The 21538-nt window shown below is 43.5% G+C and overlaps 2 protein-coding genes across 2 annotated transcripts in view; one reads left to right on the top strand and one right to left on the bottom strand.

Moving 5' to 3' along the window:
- Nucleotides 1–709: 709 nt before the first annotated feature.
- LOC124804550 (cuticle protein 67-like) lies at nt 710–7344 on the bottom strand. Its single transcript, XM_047264762.1, has 2 exons — nt 7290–7344; nt 710–1302 (listed from the first exon to the last, which is right to left on the bottom strand). Exons 1-2 carry the CDS (start codon nt 7296–7298, stop codon nt 790–792), a joined length of 522 nt encoding a protein of 173 aa, XP_047120718.1. The 5' UTR covers nt 7299–7344; the 3' UTR covers nt 710–789.
- The window catches only part of LOC124786107 (WASH complex subunit 3-like), a 79134-nt gene continuing 64892 nt past the window's right edge, over nt 7297–21538 (top strand). The window contains exon 1 of the mRNA XM_047254240.1: nt 7297–7519. Within this exon, the coding sequence (XP_047110196.1) occupies nt 7297–7519 (223 nt within the window). The remainder of the gene's footprint in view (nt 7520–21538) is intronic.

The following is a 21538-nucleotide window of genomic DNA, read 5'->3' as shown; positions in this document are numbered from 1 at the left end:
CCTTCAGACTTCCATCTGTTTGGCCCACAGAAAGATTCACTCTGCGGGAAGCAGTACGTGGTTGATGGTGAGGTTATTGCTCCACCAAGACGTTGCCTCCTACGTCAACCAGTATAGTGGTACCAAGTGTGCATACAGACCCTCACAGTAAGTTGGTGTAATACTGTTGCACTGAGCGGAGATTATGTTGAAAAATGTGGTTTTGTACCCAAAAGAGTGGAGAATAAGTATATTGGAGTCCTAAATAAATCCAACCTGCTTTCAGAAAAAAAAAAATGCGTTGCTTTACTTTTTCAATGCCAGTCGAGCTAGAGAGACGTTTCATGTTCTTTTCATGTTGCTTCTTGTTTCAATACAAAACTAAAACTAAACTCCGTCCGAATAGGCCTCGGAAAGCCCAACGGTACCGACCGCCCGCCGTATCATCCGCAACCGAAAGGCGTCACTGGATATGGATATAGGAGGCACGTGGTTAGCACTCCACTCTCCCAGATATTGTCACTTTTCGTGACCGAAATCGCTGCTTCTCAGTCAAGCAGTTACTCAATTGACCTCACAAGGGCTCAGCATATTATTTCAGTACAATAACATTAAACCTTTACGATCTTGACTTCTGGCCCACCCTGTAGATATGTTGCTTCTTCTCCCCAGTGGTACGTTTTGTGGAGTCTATTGCAGGAGATAATAAATATCAATAAGAGCCAGACTGTTACGATTCGAAAGATTTATTTACATGAAGCACAGAATAAATACAGTCAGAGATGAGATGGTAGTATGGTGACAGGCTGTCTACCAGGCGTAAGACAGAGCAGGGGCGCTGTAAGACAGGTGGGCGACGGCGGGGGCGGCGGAGTAGGCTACTCCCAGCAGGCCGTGGGCGGCAACGGCGGGAGCGGCGTAGGCGGCGGGGCCGGCGTAGGCGCGCGCGTAGGCAGGGGCGGCGTAGGCGGCGGGGGCGGCGTAGGCGCGTGCGTAAGCAGGGGCGGCGTAGGACACAGCAGGGGCGGCCACGTGGGCGACGGCGTCGTTGCTGACGCGCACGTCAGACTTGGTGACGCTGGAGTAGGGCGTGTCGATGGTCTTGGAGTAGGTGGACACCTGTCCCAGGTTGCCGTAGCTCCTCAGGATGTTGGAGTGCTGGGAGGTGATGGCCGCGGGGGCGACGGCGTGGGCGCCGTAGGCGGCGTAGGCGGGGGCGCCGTAGGCAACGGCGGGGGCGGCGCCGTAGGCCACAGCGGGGGCGGCGTAGCCTCCCAGGTAGCCGGCGTTGGCGACAGCCAGGACGGTGGCGAGAACCAGGAACTGTAAAAGGGACGTTGCTTTTGGTAATATGCCACAAGGCACAATGGTTTAAACGTTATTTCGGACATCATTATGTAAACTCTCAGCATCTAAAAGATCAAACAAAGGAATATTGGCCCATGTGATACCTCGTACTGCTCGTGCTGTTCGTTTACAACCAACCCTAAGAGGAAACAGTAATTTCCTCTACAAGTCTAATACAGGATATACTGTACTCATATTTCAGTGTCTTAACATTTCATTGTGTGTACCTAAATCTCAGAATACTTAGGCTGACTTTTTTTTATACCTAGTGAGATCAGTGTTAAAAGGATATCTTGGCAAACCCAACTTACCAGAGTAATTTGATAATTTCCCAAAAGGTAACTTTCATTTTCTGCAAATTACTAATTATGTAATTATGTGTACAATACTGACCACAGTACATCTAATGCAATTGTGTGTACTCAAGATATGATCTGAACTATAAAAAGATAAGACCTCTAGTACTGAAACTAATTGTACAGGATTCTAATCTGACTTTGAAATACGCCCATGAGATGCAATATTCTCCAAGTTAAGGACTGTAGTATGATGTAATGAAAGATTTATTCTCAGCATAGGAATCAGCTAAAGGAATTGTAGCCCAATAACCCAGTTTCCGTAATTCCACTACAAGGCGTAATATCGGTGACATCGTTGGAGATGTTAAGTTTAGAGTTCATACCGGTACTTCATTTGCGAGTGAGATGCTACTCGTAGATTTTACGAGTATTCCCTCTTTTGAAGACATCGTAGGTAAGCTTCAGATGCAGTGCAAATTTGGTGTACTATTTTAGGTAACAATGTGCACTCTTGTTTGTAAATAGCATTGTTTCCTGTTACATGGCGAAATGTGCTACGCAACAAATTGCTCTGATAGCTTGCTGTACTGAGTAATACATGTTAAGTCTGTCAGCATATGTTTACATCGATGCATAAGATAAGACGTAGAAGTCTGTGGAAGTTTATGAGTGAGAGAAGAACAATATCAGAACAAGCGACAAATCTGTAGTTCATGAATACCACGAGAAATAGTTCACAAATATACCTTGTTCCGTCTACTTATGTGCGATCGTTTTCCGAACATCTCAAGATACGGTACTTGCTTTCGTAATCGTGATGTTTTTTAACGGTAAGGACAGTATGAGAAAGCTGGGAAGGCGAATGTTGTACACCTTCATGTTGATGAATGTGCAAGCGGTCTGGCGTATAAGCTAAAGTAGCAGGTTCGAATCCTGCCTCAGGCATGGATGTGTGTGATGTCCTTAGGTTAGTTAGGCTTAAGTAGTTTTAAGTCTAGGGGACAGATGACCTCATATGTTAAGTCCCATAGTGCTTAGAGCCATTTTGAATCTGACGTATATAAGCACCTTTAATTGACATTTAAATCTGCATATACACTACGCTATTCACTGTAGGGTGCAAGGCAGAGGGTGTCTCGTAACAAAGTTAGCGATTCCATATCCTGTTCCGATCGCGAGTTGAACAATGTCAGTACGCCACTGCACATTCCCTAATCTCTCTGTTATCTTATTCTCATTATACCTAAGCGAGAAAAACAGTGACTTCACTAGAATGGTCGCACAGTCTTCCTCGAACAATGTTTCTCTAAATATTTACACAATGTGATGCGCTTAAGATATTTACCGTTAATCTCGTACTCGGACACTACCGTGTTCTTTCTCGTTAGAGGCGTTATCTTAATTTTATTCACAGAGAGCTGACATTCATCACACAAAGCGGAAGTTTGATCAAAGCACTGGAGACACGATTTGAAATGAATCCATTATTCGCCTAATCGAAAATAAAACACAAATTAGAAGTTACAAATGAGTTAGCAAACGCACCAAAAGTATTGTTATGTTTACCTAGAACTCCAAATTCTCGAATAACTCTCCTTATCACAGAAGCGAGTGTCTACAGTTTTGTGTTTGTCGTGAAAGGGAGAGCACTTACTCTTTACGAGAGATTGAAAGTGCTTAGAAAAAGCACTTTCAGTCCAAAGGTGGACAGTCTTCAGGCCGTATTCCAAAATGGATTTGTGGTGGCGGATCCACGAAGCAGGAACTGCAGAAGCCTCCAGATACTGTCAACTGGCAGCTGACAGTATCAGGAGATTTCCGCAGTTCCTGTTCTGTGGATCCGTCTCCACAAATCAGCTTTGGAGTACAGTCTGAAGATGGAAGACGGTCCTTGGAACCGGCCACCAATAAATGTGATTTCGCGATTTACAAGGCTTTCCTAAGTACAGTTGTGAAACTGATCGCTGTTTTCCCAAAATGTTTTCGAAAATATGTGAGCGATTGAAAATATTTTCCATCACGTGAGCTTCAGGAATCTCCTGGAAGCTCCAAAAAGTGCCTGAAAGATCGAACAGTTCCGAGATGACTAACACAGGAAAAAGTGAACCGCTGCAACCTGTCTGGCAAAGACACAAGTAAATGCGGTTTAGTTTTTCTACCACAAAGAGAGACGCCTTAATGTCTGTAAATCCCAACTCTGGAAGAAAGAAAGATGCACATAGTGTTCTGCGAACTGGAGGGTGTGTGTGGAGGGGGCAGAAGTGAATACAGCACGGAAAAGTATTTGTTCTTGAACAAACCCCTCAGTTATTCTGTGATTCTTCATCAGAAACCTGCCCCTAGTAGAATCCTGATTCAAGGACAGTGGCGTAGGCGCCAAAGGACAAAAAGCCCCTGAAAAAGCAAGAAATCGACACCATCGTGGTACATTTGTCAACTGGCTACTACTGTTATGCCTCAGAGTACGAACGCAGAGAATTACCAAGGCAATATCGCTCACGCGTCTCTCTTGCACGGTCCTAAGACATATTCGAAGTTGAAACACATCGTTCCCTTCATGAGCTACCTAAAAAAAAAAAAAAAGCGAAACTGACATTGGGTTTGCTCCAATCAATCGTAATAGAACCCTCTCAGTACACAAAAACGATTTATCAGATAGGATCAGCAGCACTATAATCCACAGATTGGCCGTCCATTGGTTAGCGCTGCTGTCTCAAGATCCTTGCAATACCAGGTTCGATTTCTGGCGAGGATGATGATATTCTCCGCTCAGAGACTGGGCGTTTTGCAGTTGTCACAATAATTTTATCATCATCGACGCACAAGTAACCGGAGTGACATCAAATAGAAAGACTTGCACTAGGCAGCAGTACAATCCCAGGCGGGGTCTCTCAACAAGTATATCATACAATCGTTCCCCCTCCCCCCTCCCCCCTCCGACCAGTAATGCCATAAGATCGTGCATTGTTTTTGTTTCTTGCAGCAGTATATTTAGACAAAGTGACTAGTGCTGAATGTCGGTATTAAGTCCCATCGTGTTTTAGAGGCAATACTGAGAACCGATGTGAAAGATCACGTAAAGTCTGTGTTCGTGACGGCGAATGGAAGACAGATTTATTTGAAGGTGGTTACTGCGCTGCATCTGTAAGGGAAATCGCGTTCAAGACATTCGTTCGAGCAGTTTTAGAGAACGGTTCCAGTGTTCGGTGTTCGGACAATACACGTGTAACGAATTGGGAGGCACGCTGCAGGAATTGTAACACATCCTTACAGACCACACGAATGTGTAAGCGAAATGCTCGGAGAACTTAAATGGGAATTGCTGGAAGAAAGACGACATAGTTCTCCCGAAACCTGTTGGGTAATTTTAGGAAACTTATTTTCATTCGAAGAAGGTTGTCTGTCCAGTATGCTGTCAACATCGAATATCTCGCGTAAGTTCCATAAGAATAGGGAAAGATAGATTAGGTCATATAGAACATATAGACTGCGATTTTTCTCTTCCTCCATAAGCCAACGGAACAGGACAGAAAATATATTGAGATACAGGCAATGGCCTTGCCACAGTGGATACACCGCTTCCCGTCAGATCACCGAAGTTAAGCGCTGTCGGGTGTGGCCGGCACTGAATGGGTGACCATCGGGGCCGCCATGCGCTGTTACCATTTTTCAGGGTGCACTCAGGCTCGTGATGCCAATTGAGGAGCTACTCAATAGCGGCTCCGGTCAAAGAAAACCATCATAACGACCGGGAGAATGGTATGCTGACCCCACGCCCCTCCTATCCGCATCCTTATCTGAGGATGACACGGCGATCAGATGGCCACTTGTGGCCCGAAGACAATGAGATGCCATCCGCTAGCTATTGTCCAGTGGCTGGAGTATACTAGGTAGATGAGCCAATAACTCCCACGCAGAGTGACGGCTACTACATACGTGGTAGATGTGTGTCATTACGCTCTTTCACAGCCATTGTCACGAGCCATCCAGATTTCACCTTTCTGTGAGTTCTCTAAATCGATTTACGTAAACCCCTGAGTGCTTCCATTCAATAGGGTACCGGCGATTTAGATTTAATTCCCCCCCTCCCCCCCTCCCCTGTCAAATCTGAGCTGGTGCTCCGGCACTGACCTCCTCGTCGTCTAACGAAGATGAAGCCATAAACACCTTTCTTCGAATTACTAGTCTCGACAATACTCTTCTGTGAGTGTGACGGAGTAAATGGTGTGAAATGCTCCTACATTTCGGTCAGTATTATATGCAACCTTCAGCAGTGTGACTGCGTAGATCTAGGCGTTATTAACTTGATGATGGCCAACCGCAACGGTGACCGAAACAGAGAATTAGTACAGTATGCTGTTTAGTATTTCATTTTTGTATATAAGCTTATTCCGGCTTTCGGCTTTATTTTCGTCATCAGTACATCTGCAAACAATAGCATTTGTTTATATTTTACATAATAAATAACTTACAACGTATTTTTTTCACATTGGATATTGTACTCACATTCTGACGTTGTAAACGGACATTTGCCAACTTTGAATAAACTATCACTGCTGTCCATAGTCGCTGGATGTAACACTTTTTTTGAGTAACGTTTTAAAGTTGTTGAATGATATGATGTTGCACATGTATTATAACACGTATTTTGCTATTTTGACAGGCGTAGAAATTCTACTTTTAAGGCTAGGTATTCACTCAAAGATATTTATGTTGTTGCGGATCGTGTATCTATGGAAGTGTTATTGGTGCATTTGTTATCTCTGGTGTTTTGGTTATCCGTTGACCCTATATTAAATTTCACTAAAATGTGTGTGCTTGAAATCGTTTTGTTCATACAGTGTAGCGAGGGTATAACGCTTAGTGTGTATGTATATTCCTCCAAGGTATTCGTGATCTGACTTTTGGTATTTTGTGCAGGATTTGTAGCGCGTTTTCAATTTTGTCAACTTCGTATTTTTCATTTTTGAGGTGTTACAAAATTTTGGGTTGGTTGTTATTTGTTTCTCTTCTGTGTTATCTGAATCCTACGATGAAATTTCGTCCCGTCTGTCGTACATTAAATTTTGTGCAGTTATTTCAGTTAATTTTCTAAATTTTAGGTTCTAAATGTTTCGGGAGTATGGCTTTTCGTGAACGTAGTTTTGTGCTAATATTTAATGTTATGAAAGCTAATTTCACGTTTGCGTTTTTTTGGAGTAGGGTGTTTATTTTATCGGGAAGTTCTGGTATATAGATTACAAACACGTCAATAACAGTTCCATAGATACACGACCCGCAACCACATAGATATCTACGAAGATAGTAACTGTTCTCGAAAGAACAGATACCATTGACGACGGTGCAGCTTCTCTTGAATAAATGACAATTAATTGAAAGCCGCAGCTGCCGACAGGTGGTGTAGATATACCTCGGTGGGGACGACTGAAAATGTGTGCCCGACCGGGACTCGAACTCGGGATCTCCTGCTTACATGGCAGACGCTCTATCCATCTGAGGCCGAAATAAACTATGAAGCAACATACTGTCTTATATTTCTCTGCATAAAGTCCTACTGTGACATAGTATATGCTGCAGGTCCCATAATAAAGAAACAAGTGACCAAAACGTAGAGGCGTGATACGACGCGACGCTGTCAGAGTCCCAGGATCGGGCGGTACTCACTTTGTACATGGTGGTGGTGGTGAGTGGTTGCTGCGGGTGCTGGTCCTCTGGAGAGCTGGAGTGCTGTGTGCCCGGCCAGTGTCGGCGCGCCGTTTTATACCCGCCACCTGAGCCGCCGTCGACGCCCAGCCGGACAAGATTCGCGGAGCCGCCCGTCTCCCCGCCCCCCTCCCCCGCCCGTCGCATTTCAATAGCGCCGCCAGGACAGGACCGCCGTTTTCGGACAGGCGGTTATTAGCCGCCACCTGCCGTGTTGTACCGGCCCGCCGGTTGCGTGACGACCACACCAGGTCGGTCGGTACTTAAAACCAGGGTCGCCGGGTTTTTTTTTTTTCTGGACAGAGTTGGGGTTTTCTACGAACCTGACTCTTCTAAACTGCAATCTATTTTTCCAAGATGACAGCCCTAAAGTTAGGATTAACATGTTTTGATGCAAATTTCGTATATATTATAATTGTTGGATTAAAGGGGACCATTCACCGGAAGCAGAGGCGTAGAGTTGTCGAGAGGCACATACGGACGAAAGAAACCTTCCTAGCTTCGGAGTTATCCTCTGGCGAGCTAGAGTACCACACACACACACACACACACACAAACACACACACACACACACGAAGTCGGCTAGACGGAGTGTGTGTGTGTGTGTGTGTGGGTGCGTGCATGAGCCGGCTAGACGGCGTTTATATACAGGGTGTAAATGGTATAAGGCGCCAAAATTATGCAGATGGTACATCTCGGTGTGTTTGACAAAAAAGTCTAATGACATTTTCTTGTATCATGTACTTTATTTTTGTATTATTAAAACCTAATGTTCGTAGGATAGATAGTATACGCATTTCTGTTTACGTACTCAACCGACAGTACACGGCGTACCGAGCTTATTGCCTATAATGACGGGGCGGCCAGAGAAAGTCAACGAGCCGACCGGAGGATTGACATTATTAGACGTGTACAACGACGTGGCGTGATGATCAGGTGGTACCGAAAAAAGGAATGTAAACGGTTTTTGGGTTGTCAAGAATGTGTAATTAGCTTTACGTGAATTGAGTACAACTAGTCTGTTTCTCAACAAGTCGATAACGAAGGTCGTAGTAGTAATGACAAGCTAATATCAAACACAATGTATTTTCATTAGTACAAATTCAATCAATCACCAAGTATATAGTTGTGCATTAATTACAATCAACTGTTTCACCTTTTTACGGCAATGCCATAACGAATACTAAATTCACATTATTTTCCTTCTGTACAACAACATCGTAACGTAAAGAAAACCCATTACTTCGTTTCCTCTTACACCAATACTACAATAAAAGTTCGAAATGACCACCATTCGCTTCTGCACATGCCTTATTACGGCGAACCCAGTTTCGTCGCACTCGTTCACACACATGCACATTGGCCTTTATGGTATTGGCAGCATCTAAAATCTTCTGCGTCAATTCGTACACATTATTTACTGGCTCAGCATAAACAAGTTCCTTCATATGGCCCCAAACCTAAAAATCCAGTGGATTTAAATCAGGGCTGCGTGCTGGCCATCGACGTGGACCCGAACGCCCGATCCATCGTCCTGGAAATCGACTATCCAAAAATGTGCGTACTCTGTGACCAATGTGGGGTGGAGCACCATCGTGGAAGAACCACATGTTATGACGTATGCCTAACGGAATGTCTTCTAACAACGTTGGTAACAATGTTTCCTCTAGAAACGTTCGGTAATAGTTACCAGTCAAACGTGCAGGTAAAACATAGGGCACAATAACGTAATTATTGAGCATACCCGCCCACACATTGACGGAAAATCGTCGCTGAAAATGTGTTGCCACTACGTGGCGAGGATTGTGTACACTCCACGTGTGCATCTTATGGTAATTAGTTATTACGTCGCGAGTGGGACAAGCTTCATCTGTGACGAGTTTTTTGTTGACAAAATCATGCTGCGCACTGTGTAACAAACCCCACTCTGAGAATTCACGTCGTGGAGGGATATCTTGTTCTTCCCATGCTTCTACGCGTTGAATGTGGTAAGGCCACAGACGCTCCTCTTGCAAAGTGCGATGAACGACAGTGTGCGATATACCCACGTGGCGGGCGATGCTTCTAGTACTCTGAGAAGGATCCTCCTGGATGCGGTCCAGAATTCTTTCCTCAGCTTCCAATGTACGATCGGCGCGTTGTGGGCCTCTACCCTCTGCGCGGGGCAGTAAAGAGCCAGTATCTCTCAATCTAAGGAAATTAAATACGTACTCGTCAGTTGTATTCTGTTATGATGTAACAAAAACGGAAAGCATATCAGAACAGAAGATACGTTTCGCTTACGGACGAAAATTTACAAAGGTGCAGATAACTACTGTACTTTATTAAGATGTAAATGCATAATGATCGCATACAAGTAGAGAATTACAATGACACAAACCTCTGGTGCACAGCAGCAAATGCCTTCCGTGCAGGAAGTCGTCGCTGTGGGAAGCGTTCTCGATAAATTCGTACAGCTGCCCTCGCAACACCTTTTGCCTCGCCATAAATTAAATCTATATCGCATAGTTCAGTTATAGTAAATCTCCTTTCCATCCTAACAGTTAACAGAGTTGTAATAACATCTGCACAGGTTACTCGCCTACTGTCGTCGCTCGGTGTATTACAATGACGCAGCCACTCAGACCGCAGTTGCCTATGTGTTTACGATTAACGTTCACGATGTCAATACGCGCAGCGGGCAATAACAGGAACCGATTGCTTACGTACGTGCACGGCCGAGTATCTACATTTCCAAAACCATTATCCTGAGACGAACTGTTTTTTTCTGGGACAACGTAGGAAATACGTAAAAATGTTACTAGACTTATTTGTCAAGCATTGCGAGATGTGCCATCTGTATAATTTTGGCGCCTTATACCGTTTACACCCTGTATATACAGGGTAGTCCATTGATAGTGACCGAGCCAAATATCTCACGACATAAGCATCAAAGGAAAAAAAACTACAAAAAACGAAACTCGTATATCTTGAAGGGGGAAACCATCTATTACAAAATGAAAAAAAGTGGTCCAAGTAAAACATTCATATTTCTTTACGTACTACACGAATATGTAATAAAAAATGGGGGTTCCTATTTTAAAAAAACGCAGTTGATATCCGTTTGACTTATGGCAGCACCATCTAGCGCGCCAAACATAGCGCCATCTGGTTACCCCATTCAGGCTAGACAAGCTTCGTTCTTTGTAGTTTTTTCGTTTGACGCTTATTTCGTGAGATATTTGGCCCGGTCACGATCAGTGGACCATCCTGTATGTATGTGTGTGTGTGTGTGTGTGTGTGTGTGTGTGTGTGTGTGTGTGAGTGTGTGTGTGTGTGTCTGAGTTTTACACCAGCTTGTTAGAGGATAACTCCGTAAGCTAGCAAGGTTTCTGTGTGTGCCTGTTGACAATGCTTCTGCTTTTCAATGAGTGGTTTCCGTTATTCCAAAAGTACTTTCGTTCTACAATAACTTTCCTACAACATTAAATTGTTGTTTCTGGCCGAGCTTGGTGGTCTAGTGGTAAAATGGGAGCCTAGAGACGGTAAAATCACAGGATCGGGTCGAATCCCTGTCAGACACCGCAGTCTTTCAGTCTGCCTTTATGCTGGCCTTCAACTGTCAATCATGTGAAGATGTGCCAGCAACGACTGGTGGTTCGGATTTCGTGTTACTCCTTTTTTGCCTCAATTATGAAAAACTCACAGATTTTCATTTTTTTATAGATCACAGCAGTAAATAGTAATAAAACAACAGTGCTTTTTTAATTCTAGTTTTATTTACTTTACCCTTTCACACAGATGGTACTTTTCGTAAGTAAAGAATCAAAATGTGTTACAGGGTATGCCCGCACACCCACCGCCGTCGCGACTGCACTGATATCGCTTCGACGTTCCTCCCCCTTCCCTCCCCCTCCCCCTCCCCCTCACCGGCAGCGAAGCTGATGTCTAAAGTTTGTGTATATATTGTCCCGACTAGTTAAGAACCATTCCCTGCCTTGTGGGTGGGGCATGAAACATCTCTGAATCACGTTGTGAATCAAGTCGTGTGAATTAGCAGTTGAAAACTGATTGCGTTTTTCCAGAGATAATTATTCATACACTTTCAACCATGATGGATCCAAAAACAGTTTTGTTATTTTATTACTATGGAGTAAGATATCAATTGAGTTCTAGTCTATTTTTGCTAATTTGTTTCCCTGAGTAATTTGATTTAGTTACTTCAGCAGTCTGTATGCATTCGTTGAATCCTGCTAAATATGTTTGTAAAAGGCTCATCAGCTGCATTCAATAACCGTAGAATGTTCACAGATCCTATTGTCAATGTACTAGCTGATTATGGAATTTAGTAAATACTGGGAATGTCTCATGTGTTTCTATTTTATTGACACAATTAATGAGAGATAGCACTAGGGGATCAATGAACTGAGAGTTTATCCTAGTATTTATTGTTTCGGTATAACAGTCAGTCAATACCGCATTACTTCGCGTACATATCACCAGAGAGATGATTTCTCATGAAACTGTCTTTGCCATTAATGTCCGATAAATTATAAATATTTCTCTGGGCCTTACAGTGTCTAAGCTTCTCAGTTCTCACGACACGATATTAATTATGGGTTCTAACCCTTTCAATGTCTGTTCAGCACAACTTTAGTCTTTTAACGGGCACTATTTTTCACTTCTCGTTTATTAGCGAATCACCTTGACAACGAGATACTAGTGTGTTAAGCTCCAAACTATTTTCGGTCCCAACACTCTTTAATAATTCGCATACAGCGAATAAGGTCCTAGTTCAACATAAAAGCTTCAGTATATTCAATAAATCTCTTCACAATCGTAAATATACGATCGTAGCGTTTTGTTTAACACGTACAATCACCGTCGACTTGAATATCAATGTTCGTACACTCAATCACTTCTAATAGACTCCGTCTCTGAATTTATCCCAAAATAATCTATTCTCTACCACTCCAATGTCTAGTCCAGTTATAAGAAAGCAATTTAATTAGGTTTCTAATCCGAAAATACCGACTACCTGGGAAGAACTGCGAACACACTCGCCATCGCTGAAAACAAAAACTCAAGATTCCTAACAATGCTGCGCATTGGTTTATACACTCCTGGAAATTGAAATAAGAACACCGTGAATTCATTGTCCCAGGAAGGGGAAACTTTATTGACACATTCCTGGGGTCAGATACATCACATGATCACACTGACAGAACCACAGGCACATAGACACAGGCAACAGAGCATGCACAATGTCGGCACTAGTACAGTGTATATCCACCTTTCGCAGCAATGCAGGCTGCTATTCTCCCATGGAGACGATCGTAGAGATGCTGGATGTAGTCCTGTGGAACGGCTTGCCATGCCATTTCCACCTGGCGCCTCAGTTGGACCAGCGTTCGTGCTGGACGTGCAGACCGCGTGAGACGACGCTTCATCCAGTCCCAAACATGCTCAATGGGGGACAGATCCGGAGATCTTGCTGGCCAGGGTAGTTGACTTACACCTTCTAGAGCACGTTGGGTGGCACGGGATACATGCGGACGTTGGAACAGCAAGTTCCCTTGCCGGTCTAGGAATGGTAGAACGATGGGTTCGATGACGGTTTGGATGTACCGTGCACTATTCAGTGTCCCCTCGACGATCACCAGTGGTGTACGGCCAGTGTAGGAGATCGCTCCCCACACCATGATGCCGGGTGTTGGCCCTGTGTGCCTCGGTCGTATGCAGTCCTGGTTGTGGCGCTCACCTGCACGGCGCCAAACACGCATACGACCATCATTGGCACCAAGGCAGAAGCGACTCTCATCGCTGAAGACGACACGTCTCCATTCGTCCCTCCATTCACGCCTGTCGCGACACCACTGGAGGCGGGCTGCACGAGGTTGGGCGTGAGCGGAAGACGGCCTAACGGTGTGCGGGACCGTAGCCCAGCTTCATGGAGACGGTTGCGAATGGTCCTCGCCGATACCCCAGGAGCAACAGTGTCCCTAATTTGCTGGGAAGTGGTGTGCGGTCCCCTACGGCACTGCGTAGGATCCTACGGTCTTGGCTTGCATCCGTGCGTCGCTGCGGTCCGGTCCCAGGTCGACGGGCACGTGCACCTTCCGCCGACCACTGGCGACAACATCGATGTACTGTGGAGACCTCACGCCCCACGTGTCGAGCAATTCGGCGGTACGTCCACCCGGCCTCCCGTATGCCCACTATACGCCCTCGCTCAAAGTCCGTCAACTGCACACACGGTTCACGTCCACGCTGTCGCGGCATGCTACCAGTGTTAAAGACTGCGATGAAGCTCCGTATGCCACGGCAAACTGGCTGACACTGACGGCGGCGGTGCACAAATGCTGCGCAGCTAGCGCCATTCGACGGCTAACACCGCGGTTCCTGGTGTGTCCGCTGTGCCGTGCGTGTGATCATTGCTTGTACAGCCCTCTCGCAGTGTCCGGAGCAAGTATGGTGGGTCTGACACACCGGTGTCAATGTGTTCTTTTTTCCATTTCCAGGAGTGTATATTACGTTCAAACAAAGCGCAGCCCTGTTATGTCTGCCTTGGATTCCCTTTGTACTGGTCTGCGTTACTCTATTACGAATATCTACTCTTTCTAAAATTTTAACTATTACTACGAAATACTACAACCGTTTATTGGCTCACGTCATTTCGTATTACAGAATTTACTCTAATATTCGTTTCTATACAACCACTCTCTAAAGAACGGTTACAATTGTGCCAAGGCCTAGGTCACTGAACATTAGGAACGTAATTACATAGTTACTAAATGGAGTCCAGTAAAAATATTATTTTCATTGCAGAAAAATACCTCCTTGAAATAAACATTCTGAGTTTGTTTACACACAGCTCCAGAACGGCGTGTTCCACGCCACTAGCTACTGTTGACACCAAGGAGTAAAAATGTTATTAAATGTAAGGGGCGGGCGGGGGGGGGGGTGGAGGAAATGAAATGGAAGGAACTAATGATATCAGCTGTCTCGGGACTTTATGCGGAACAACGGCGACAAGTGAAAACGCCTGCCACACCGGGACTCGAACGGCACTGCGCCAGCTAGGCAGAGTCTGTATCTCGGGAAGCCCTTGGCCGATCAACACTCCCAGGTAGCACCACCTATCCATACTCCATGCTCGCTACTTACAGATTTCTGCAGGAGGTCGAACATGATTGTGGATTCATAGCCCACAGAGGCGATTCCAACACGCATTCATATAAAAGAGTAAAACATTGGTCTGATGATATCCTGTTAAAAGACCGAAACCGGTCACCAAATTAAATACATACAACTCGCATGTTATCTAGACTGTTTTACGGAAATAATTTTAACATAATTTCATCGATCGCTGTTTTCCTATGGACAATGTTCCAAAAATCGTCTAGTCTGAGTTTAGTATACAAAGAAGCTTTCTTTTACTACATACGACTTACCTTCTCCTGTTTGTTGCGAAACTGACGACCTTTTTAATTTCCTATTTTTACATCCTTTAAAACGAACAAATACATTTCGGATTTCCTTCCCAGCGCCAAGTAGACCTAAGGCTGTCGGCACGGTTCACTCTTACCATAATGCGAATGTCGTCCTTTACTACAGGAGGGCACTGAACGTTGCTTTCAGAGCCCTCCTTCTGTTATCTGGACACAAACAATACATTCCGCGGTGATCGGAAACCAGATACGCAGTTTTGTTGTCTTAGCACAAAAATAGCCTGATTCCAAATGATGACACCTTATAATGAAAGTCACCTCCTTTCATTGCGTTACGGAAAAAATTTGTTTGTCCTCATTATGCCACAAGGTATTTTTCCTCTACGTTTAGACTTTCAGGTAGGACAAAGTAAAACAGTTATCAAAGCCCAGTCTCTTGTTTTTGCCCCAAAAACATCTTCGATAAATCTGAAATTACACTTTCTCCCAAGCGTAATTTTCAAATTCCCTCTTTAGAGCTTTATTTCTCCCATGATAGTAGTCAATACACCACAATTTGTAAGCGCGTTAGACAGGCTTCATTGGGTTGTATTATGTCACTGCATTTCTGCCTCTGAAGAACACGACTGAATCATTTGCGTTTCCTCCCGTCAGTTTCGCTTTCAAGCAGATTTCTACTTTTGTGAGTGTTTTCATGTAAGCAACGGTTTATCTCTTGTTTTACGCATTCCTCTACAGTTTCAGGTAAACCAATTTTTAGCTCATCCGATGCACCTTCTATGAGACCTCTTCAAAAAATGCATAAAAACCTAAATCTGTTTAAAAAATCGGCTTAAAATCTAAAGCAGAGGGATTATTAGTATCAGTTGCATCAATAGCATCGTTTTAGTCATCCTCTATATCCGTAACATCATCTGGCAAATCTACGAGCAGAGCTGCAGCAATTTCGTCATCAGTTAGCATTTTCGACGTACAAAATGTAATACTTCTCTGTGAAGCAATATTTACGGTAATGAGAAACATACTAATACTGGAAGGAGGCTGATCTTTACGCAACTTGATCGAGAAAGTTAGTAAAACAGATCAAAAAACATCAAAGAAAACGATAGAATACACATGTGTAGCAGTATGCGAAAAATGCACACGCAGCCAGATTATACTATAAAGTACCGTATGGTTTTAATTTATTTTGTGTATAAAAAGTACAGATTTAACAAAAGAAGTGAAATACGGCGTAATCTTCATCATATCTACGCTAACAAAAAAAAAATGCTACATATTGTAAGACAGCAAACAAAGCAAATACAGTCTCTCCAAAGCAAATCTTCATTTGTCACCAAAGATTATAGTTGTACATTTTGAATAGTAAATGAAATCTAGGAGGCGGTGAAGTGTTTCCAACTCAAGATGAACATACACTTGTAAGGATGTGGAATTTGTATGTGCTATCGGAATAAACAAGGATCAAAACAAATGATAGTTTGAAGTATCAACAGTCAAACGGGGTTAAACTGTAGGTCCCCTTCCACCGCTAATGTTAGTGGGATAGGTTATTGAGAGTGCAAGCCCGCTGAATGGCGTCCAATTGAAATAATTTGCGAACAGGTGGTTAAACATCCTTCTTGGGGGACTTCAGTCAATCATATCTTACGAATTTACTGTATTGGTTAATTATTTTCAGTCAAACTGTTAGAGCACGGATAGCAATATATCGACAAGTTTGAGTTTGCTGATACTTCTACTCTCTTTTTAACTTCCTCTGTACGACTATTCTTTCTTCTCTACGGAGACAACGATGGAACTGCAGGCACATAAATGAGTAGTTCATATTCACCATTAATTCAGTGAGCCAACTTCAAATGTGGCTACTGACAAGCAAATTAATAACGTGAATAAATTTCCTCTGTAAATTACCTGATTATTGTGGATTTTATTAATAAAGTCATGTCGATTGATTAATACAGTTCTTTATTTGTTACTGGGACTAGTAATTGTGCCTAAGTCAGTGCCAACAAATGCTGTTGAGAAAGGACTGGACCTCGGGTAGTTTAACACATCATTCAGCATTAAAAGGCACAACACCTTTGTTTCACACTCAGAATTTAAGAGGATTAACAATAACCCTTTTGAAGTTTAACGAAGTTAAAAAATTTCTTGTTACATTACAGTCCAAGAAATCAGTGCGTAGAGTCAAATTCTAGCAGCTTGAAAATATGAGGCTTGCCCAGAACGTAATGCACCGCGTTTTTTTTTCTCAGCTGAAAACAATCTTATGAATGTAAAACGTTGTATGTATGTATTTATGTATTACACTGGGGACCTAGAAACGACGGAGAGGCTTCGTCCCACCGGAGCCCTCACAACAGGCCATAGCAGTCCACCCACTCCACCGCCGCCCCACACCTAACCCAGAGTTAGTGTGCGGTTCGGCCCCCAGTGGACCCCCTGGGAACATCTCATACCACACGAGTGTAACCCCAAATGTTTGCGTGGTAGAATAATTATGGTGCACGCGTACGTGGAAACAATAGCTAAATGTTACCTATGTGTTATTTGAAGTCTTCTGACTCAGCGCGCAAAGTTTCCGTACCTCCAACAGATAGCGTAGCTGTAGGACAGTTTGGCGTCTATAGGTGATGTACGTTATAAGCAACGCGCCGTCATTGAATTTCTCAAATGGTTCAAATGGCTCTGAGCACTATGGGACTTAAATTCTGAGGTTCAAAAAACGGCTCTGAGCACTATGGGACTTAACTTCTGAGGTCATCAGTCCCCTAGAACTCAGAAATACTTAAACCTAACTAACCTACGGACATCACACAGTCCGCAGCTCGTGGTCGTGCGGTAGCGTTCTCGCTTCTCGCGCCCGAGTTCCCGGGTTCGATTCCCGGCGGGGTCAGGGATTTTCTCTGCCTTGTGATGACTGGGTGTTGTGTGATGTCCTTAGGTTAGTTAGGTTTAGGTAATTCTAATTTCTAGGGGACTGATGACCATAGTGCTCAGAGCCATTTGAACCATTTTGACATCACACACATCCATGCCCTAGGCAGGATTCGAACCTGCGACCGTAGCAGTCGCGCGGTTCCAGACTGTAGCGCCTAGAACCGCTCGGCCCCCTTGGCCGGCTTGAATTTCTCACAGAAGAGAAAGAAACTGTGGGGACTATCCACAAATGTTTGTGCATAGTCTGTGGAGCATCTGCTGTCAACAGAAGTACAGTTAGTCGATGGGCACGGAGGGTGAAGTCATCAGAAGGTGGTTTGGCGTAGCTCGACGATTTGCAGTGGTCGGGGGGACCATCCATGGCTGTCACATTTGACATGTTGCAGCGAGCTTCCACTTATTTGGGCCTTTAAAGGACGTCATTCTGGGAAGACATTTTGATGACGATGAGGAGGTGATTCAACCAGTGAAGCACAGGAGATTACGTGAAAAAGATTTTGTAGATGAAACACTATCCTGTCGTGTGTGTAATTCTCAATATATTCAATGAAGAACTGTTGAAGAAAAAAAAATGCGGTGCATTACTTTCTGGGCAACCCTCTTAAATGAGTAACCTTTTGTCTGTCAATGTGCACTATAGATGGCATCAAATTTATAACGTCTCGAAATTACATAAAACAATAACTACGTCCAAGGTAAAGCTGCAGTAAAATAAATTAACATACTAATCAATCAAATTACTAGTCCATCGAGAAAAGCAGACTTTAAGATTCAAGCAAATGAAAGAACCACAGAAACAGTAGTAAAATTACAAGAGTTTCAAAATTATGAAAATATTTAACTTCTTCTTTGATCGTGACAACAGCGCAGCCAAAAAACACCAATTTACAGAATACTCGCAGTCCAAGCAGCCTCTTCAGGCAGCTTGTCTGATTCTTCTAACACACTTTCTACCTGTGCCCAGATATCATGGTGCTGATGTAAAATGACTGACGGCACTGAACGACGGCTTTGATCACAAAACAATCTCGAGTGCTGAAAGGGGGCGAAACAGAGCGACAGTACAATCTTTATCAAGCCTAAAAATAGCAAATGTATGCCCAGGCGCACGTGTATTACACACAAAAGACAATTAATTAACATATAATAATTACTCGGTACTAGACTCGATACGGAACGGAGAGTAGAGTGGACAAGATTCGAGAAAATCAACTAAAGCAATCTACAATACTGGAAACAAAGCAGCTTTGAAATTTACTCCCTAACTTTAATCATTACGGTGAGAATAGTTCATCAATAACCTTTATGGACAAACTAAGAGAAAAAGTATCAATTAGGATTCGCCTAAGCGCAAGTTGCACCTCGAATCAACTATTAATATCATTTATCAGCAGATATTATGCATAACAGTAGTGTACTTTAAAATTTGTCGCCATAACGACACAATCAACCAGTGAGGGCGACTTCATACAATAGATAATTATGCACCCTTTTTTGAGGTCTAGGTAATCAGAATGTAGGTACTCAAAACAAAAACCTTTACTAATATCTGCGCTACGTAACAGTGTTAGCCTTCAGAGGAGGTCAGACATAGAAACTGAAATAGGCGGCGTATAAATAACCAAAAACCCAGAGACTCGTACTACTTTCAACACCAAAATTGCTTACAATTTTCAAGGGGTGGGCACAAACACATGCCCAAAGCGTCAGACGCCGAAACCGGATCGTGCCCCAGTACGCAATGAGTTCTAGCGGCGTTGGAAGGGAAACAACTAAAATACACTAAAGGGTGAATACTACAAACAAAAGGGAATTGGTAACACACAGTTTACTCTGAATATCATAGAAAGAGCTCCTTTCGTATCAAAATCATGTTTATAGCAGCTTCGTATGATCATAACATACTCAGAAGTGGTATTTACAAAAATTCAAAAAGCATGTCAAAAATGTGCAAATGATCAGTTACTGCGCACACAGATAACTGCACATTTTTGACATGCTTTTTGCATTTTCGGAAATACCGTTTTTGACTGTCTCGCGATGATTTGAAAATGGGCCCCGGCCCGAAACTAGTCATCGAGTGAATAAAAAAAAGTGAAATTTTCAACTTTGGCTGGTTTTTCGTTGTACTGATTAACAGTCTGGCCGGTGCGAGCAACGACGCTCTGAGACGGGAGATCGGCGCGCCTTCCTGCGTCCGTTGAAGCGGCTGGCAGCGGACGGTTCGGGAGAGCGATTTGGGGGTGCTGTGCCAGGTCTTCTCCAGAAATCGCAGTTTATTAAAAGTTAAGTGATTGGCGATATGTTGTTTGATTTACTCTTATTAAATTCTACTTGTTTTCTTGGTGAGGTCACCTTTGGGGTCGTCCCACCATTATTCTCCGTTTGCCCACCCGCGGGAAGGTGGTTGTTTATAAATTGGGTGGTCCGTTTTTTCCTTGTGGAGTAGGGGCGGGTTAGAGCAACCTGCGGTTCGGTTGTTCGGTAATCTACCTATCAATCTACCTACGTTATTGATAATTCTTCCGGTTTATATGGCCGTGGTCCATGGAATACTTCTATTCCTAACGTTTCGTCCAATACCACGTCGGACATCCTCAGAGGTATGGCTGGTCCTGTTGAGTCCTGCCGACAACAGGACCAGCCATACCTCTGAGGATGTCCAACATAGTATTGGACGAAACGTTAGGAATAGAAGTATTCCATGGACCACGGCCATATAAACCGGAAGAATTATCAACAACAGTACCATCCGGTCGTGAAAGCCTTCATTGTATGACTACCTACGTTAGTAGCTGCCTCTGTCATGTTTGTCGGATTCGGTGTGTTAACGAGTTTATTGCTCGGAGTGTAACGGGCTGATACCTGAAATATGTTTTGATCTTTGGAAACTTTGATATTATTGCCTATGATCTTGAGAGGCGGTATCTGTGTACTGTAGAGCATCTTAACAATTGTTTGGCCAACCTTGTAGAATTTTATAAAAGAATGCATTTCATGGGCTTTTATTTCAATGATCATTTTAGTATATAAAGTTGCCACCCTTCCACCGTAAGACCTCTCTTAGAAGTTAAAATCAAGTTGCACCTACGGTGACAAGGTGAATATTTTAATTGTTAGTGTTTTGTACCATTTCCAGCCCTCCTACGGGGGATGCATAGTATGTGTGCTTGTGTACATTGTTAAAACTCTTAGTTTAAAGTTATCTGGTGTGTTGCAGATTTGCACCGGTGTAGTCTTTCAGAGGCTGTTGTGAGCGGTCGTAACTATGGCCGTGTCAAAAGGGAGTGGCAAGGTTCTCTGCCCGAATGCTCATACAGTCAAAACTTGTTTCTTTCTGCCTCTGAATAAATTGTAACTTTGATATTTAGAGGGTGCTTTCTGATTATAATTTTAAATCTGCTTCTTTTAAAAAAATGCTTTTAACACAATTAAAGTGAATAAAATTCCCATTTGTTACAAGGAATTTGGTTATGATTTCATCAATTACTCCCTGGCAACTACTTCCATGATTACATAGTGCGATTAAATGTGTTAATGTTCTTGATGAATCGCTAGTAAATAAAATAAATTCTTAAGAATATTCTTTGAAAATAAATCACGGTTCCCATACGTCGTATCTAGACATATCAGGGCTCCAGATCCACACGCCCCACACCACTGAAGAGCCTCCACCAGCTTGAACTGTCTCCTGCTGACATGCATGGTCCATGGATTCATGAGCTTTTCTCCATACCCGTACACGTCCATCCTCTCGATACAATTTCAAACGAGGCTCGTCCGACCAGACAACATGTTTCCAGCTATCAACAGTCCAATGTCGAATATGAGGGGCAC

Source organism: Schistocerca piceifrons, chromosome 1 (assembly GCF_021461385.2).
Source record: "Schistocerca piceifrons isolate TAMUIC-IGC-003096 chromosome 1, iqSchPice1.1, whole genome shotgun sequence".
NCBI lineage: Eukaryota > Metazoa > Arthropoda > Insecta > Orthoptera > Acrididae > Schistocerca > Schistocerca piceifrons.
This window is presented reverse-complemented; position numbering and strand designations above follow the sequence as displayed.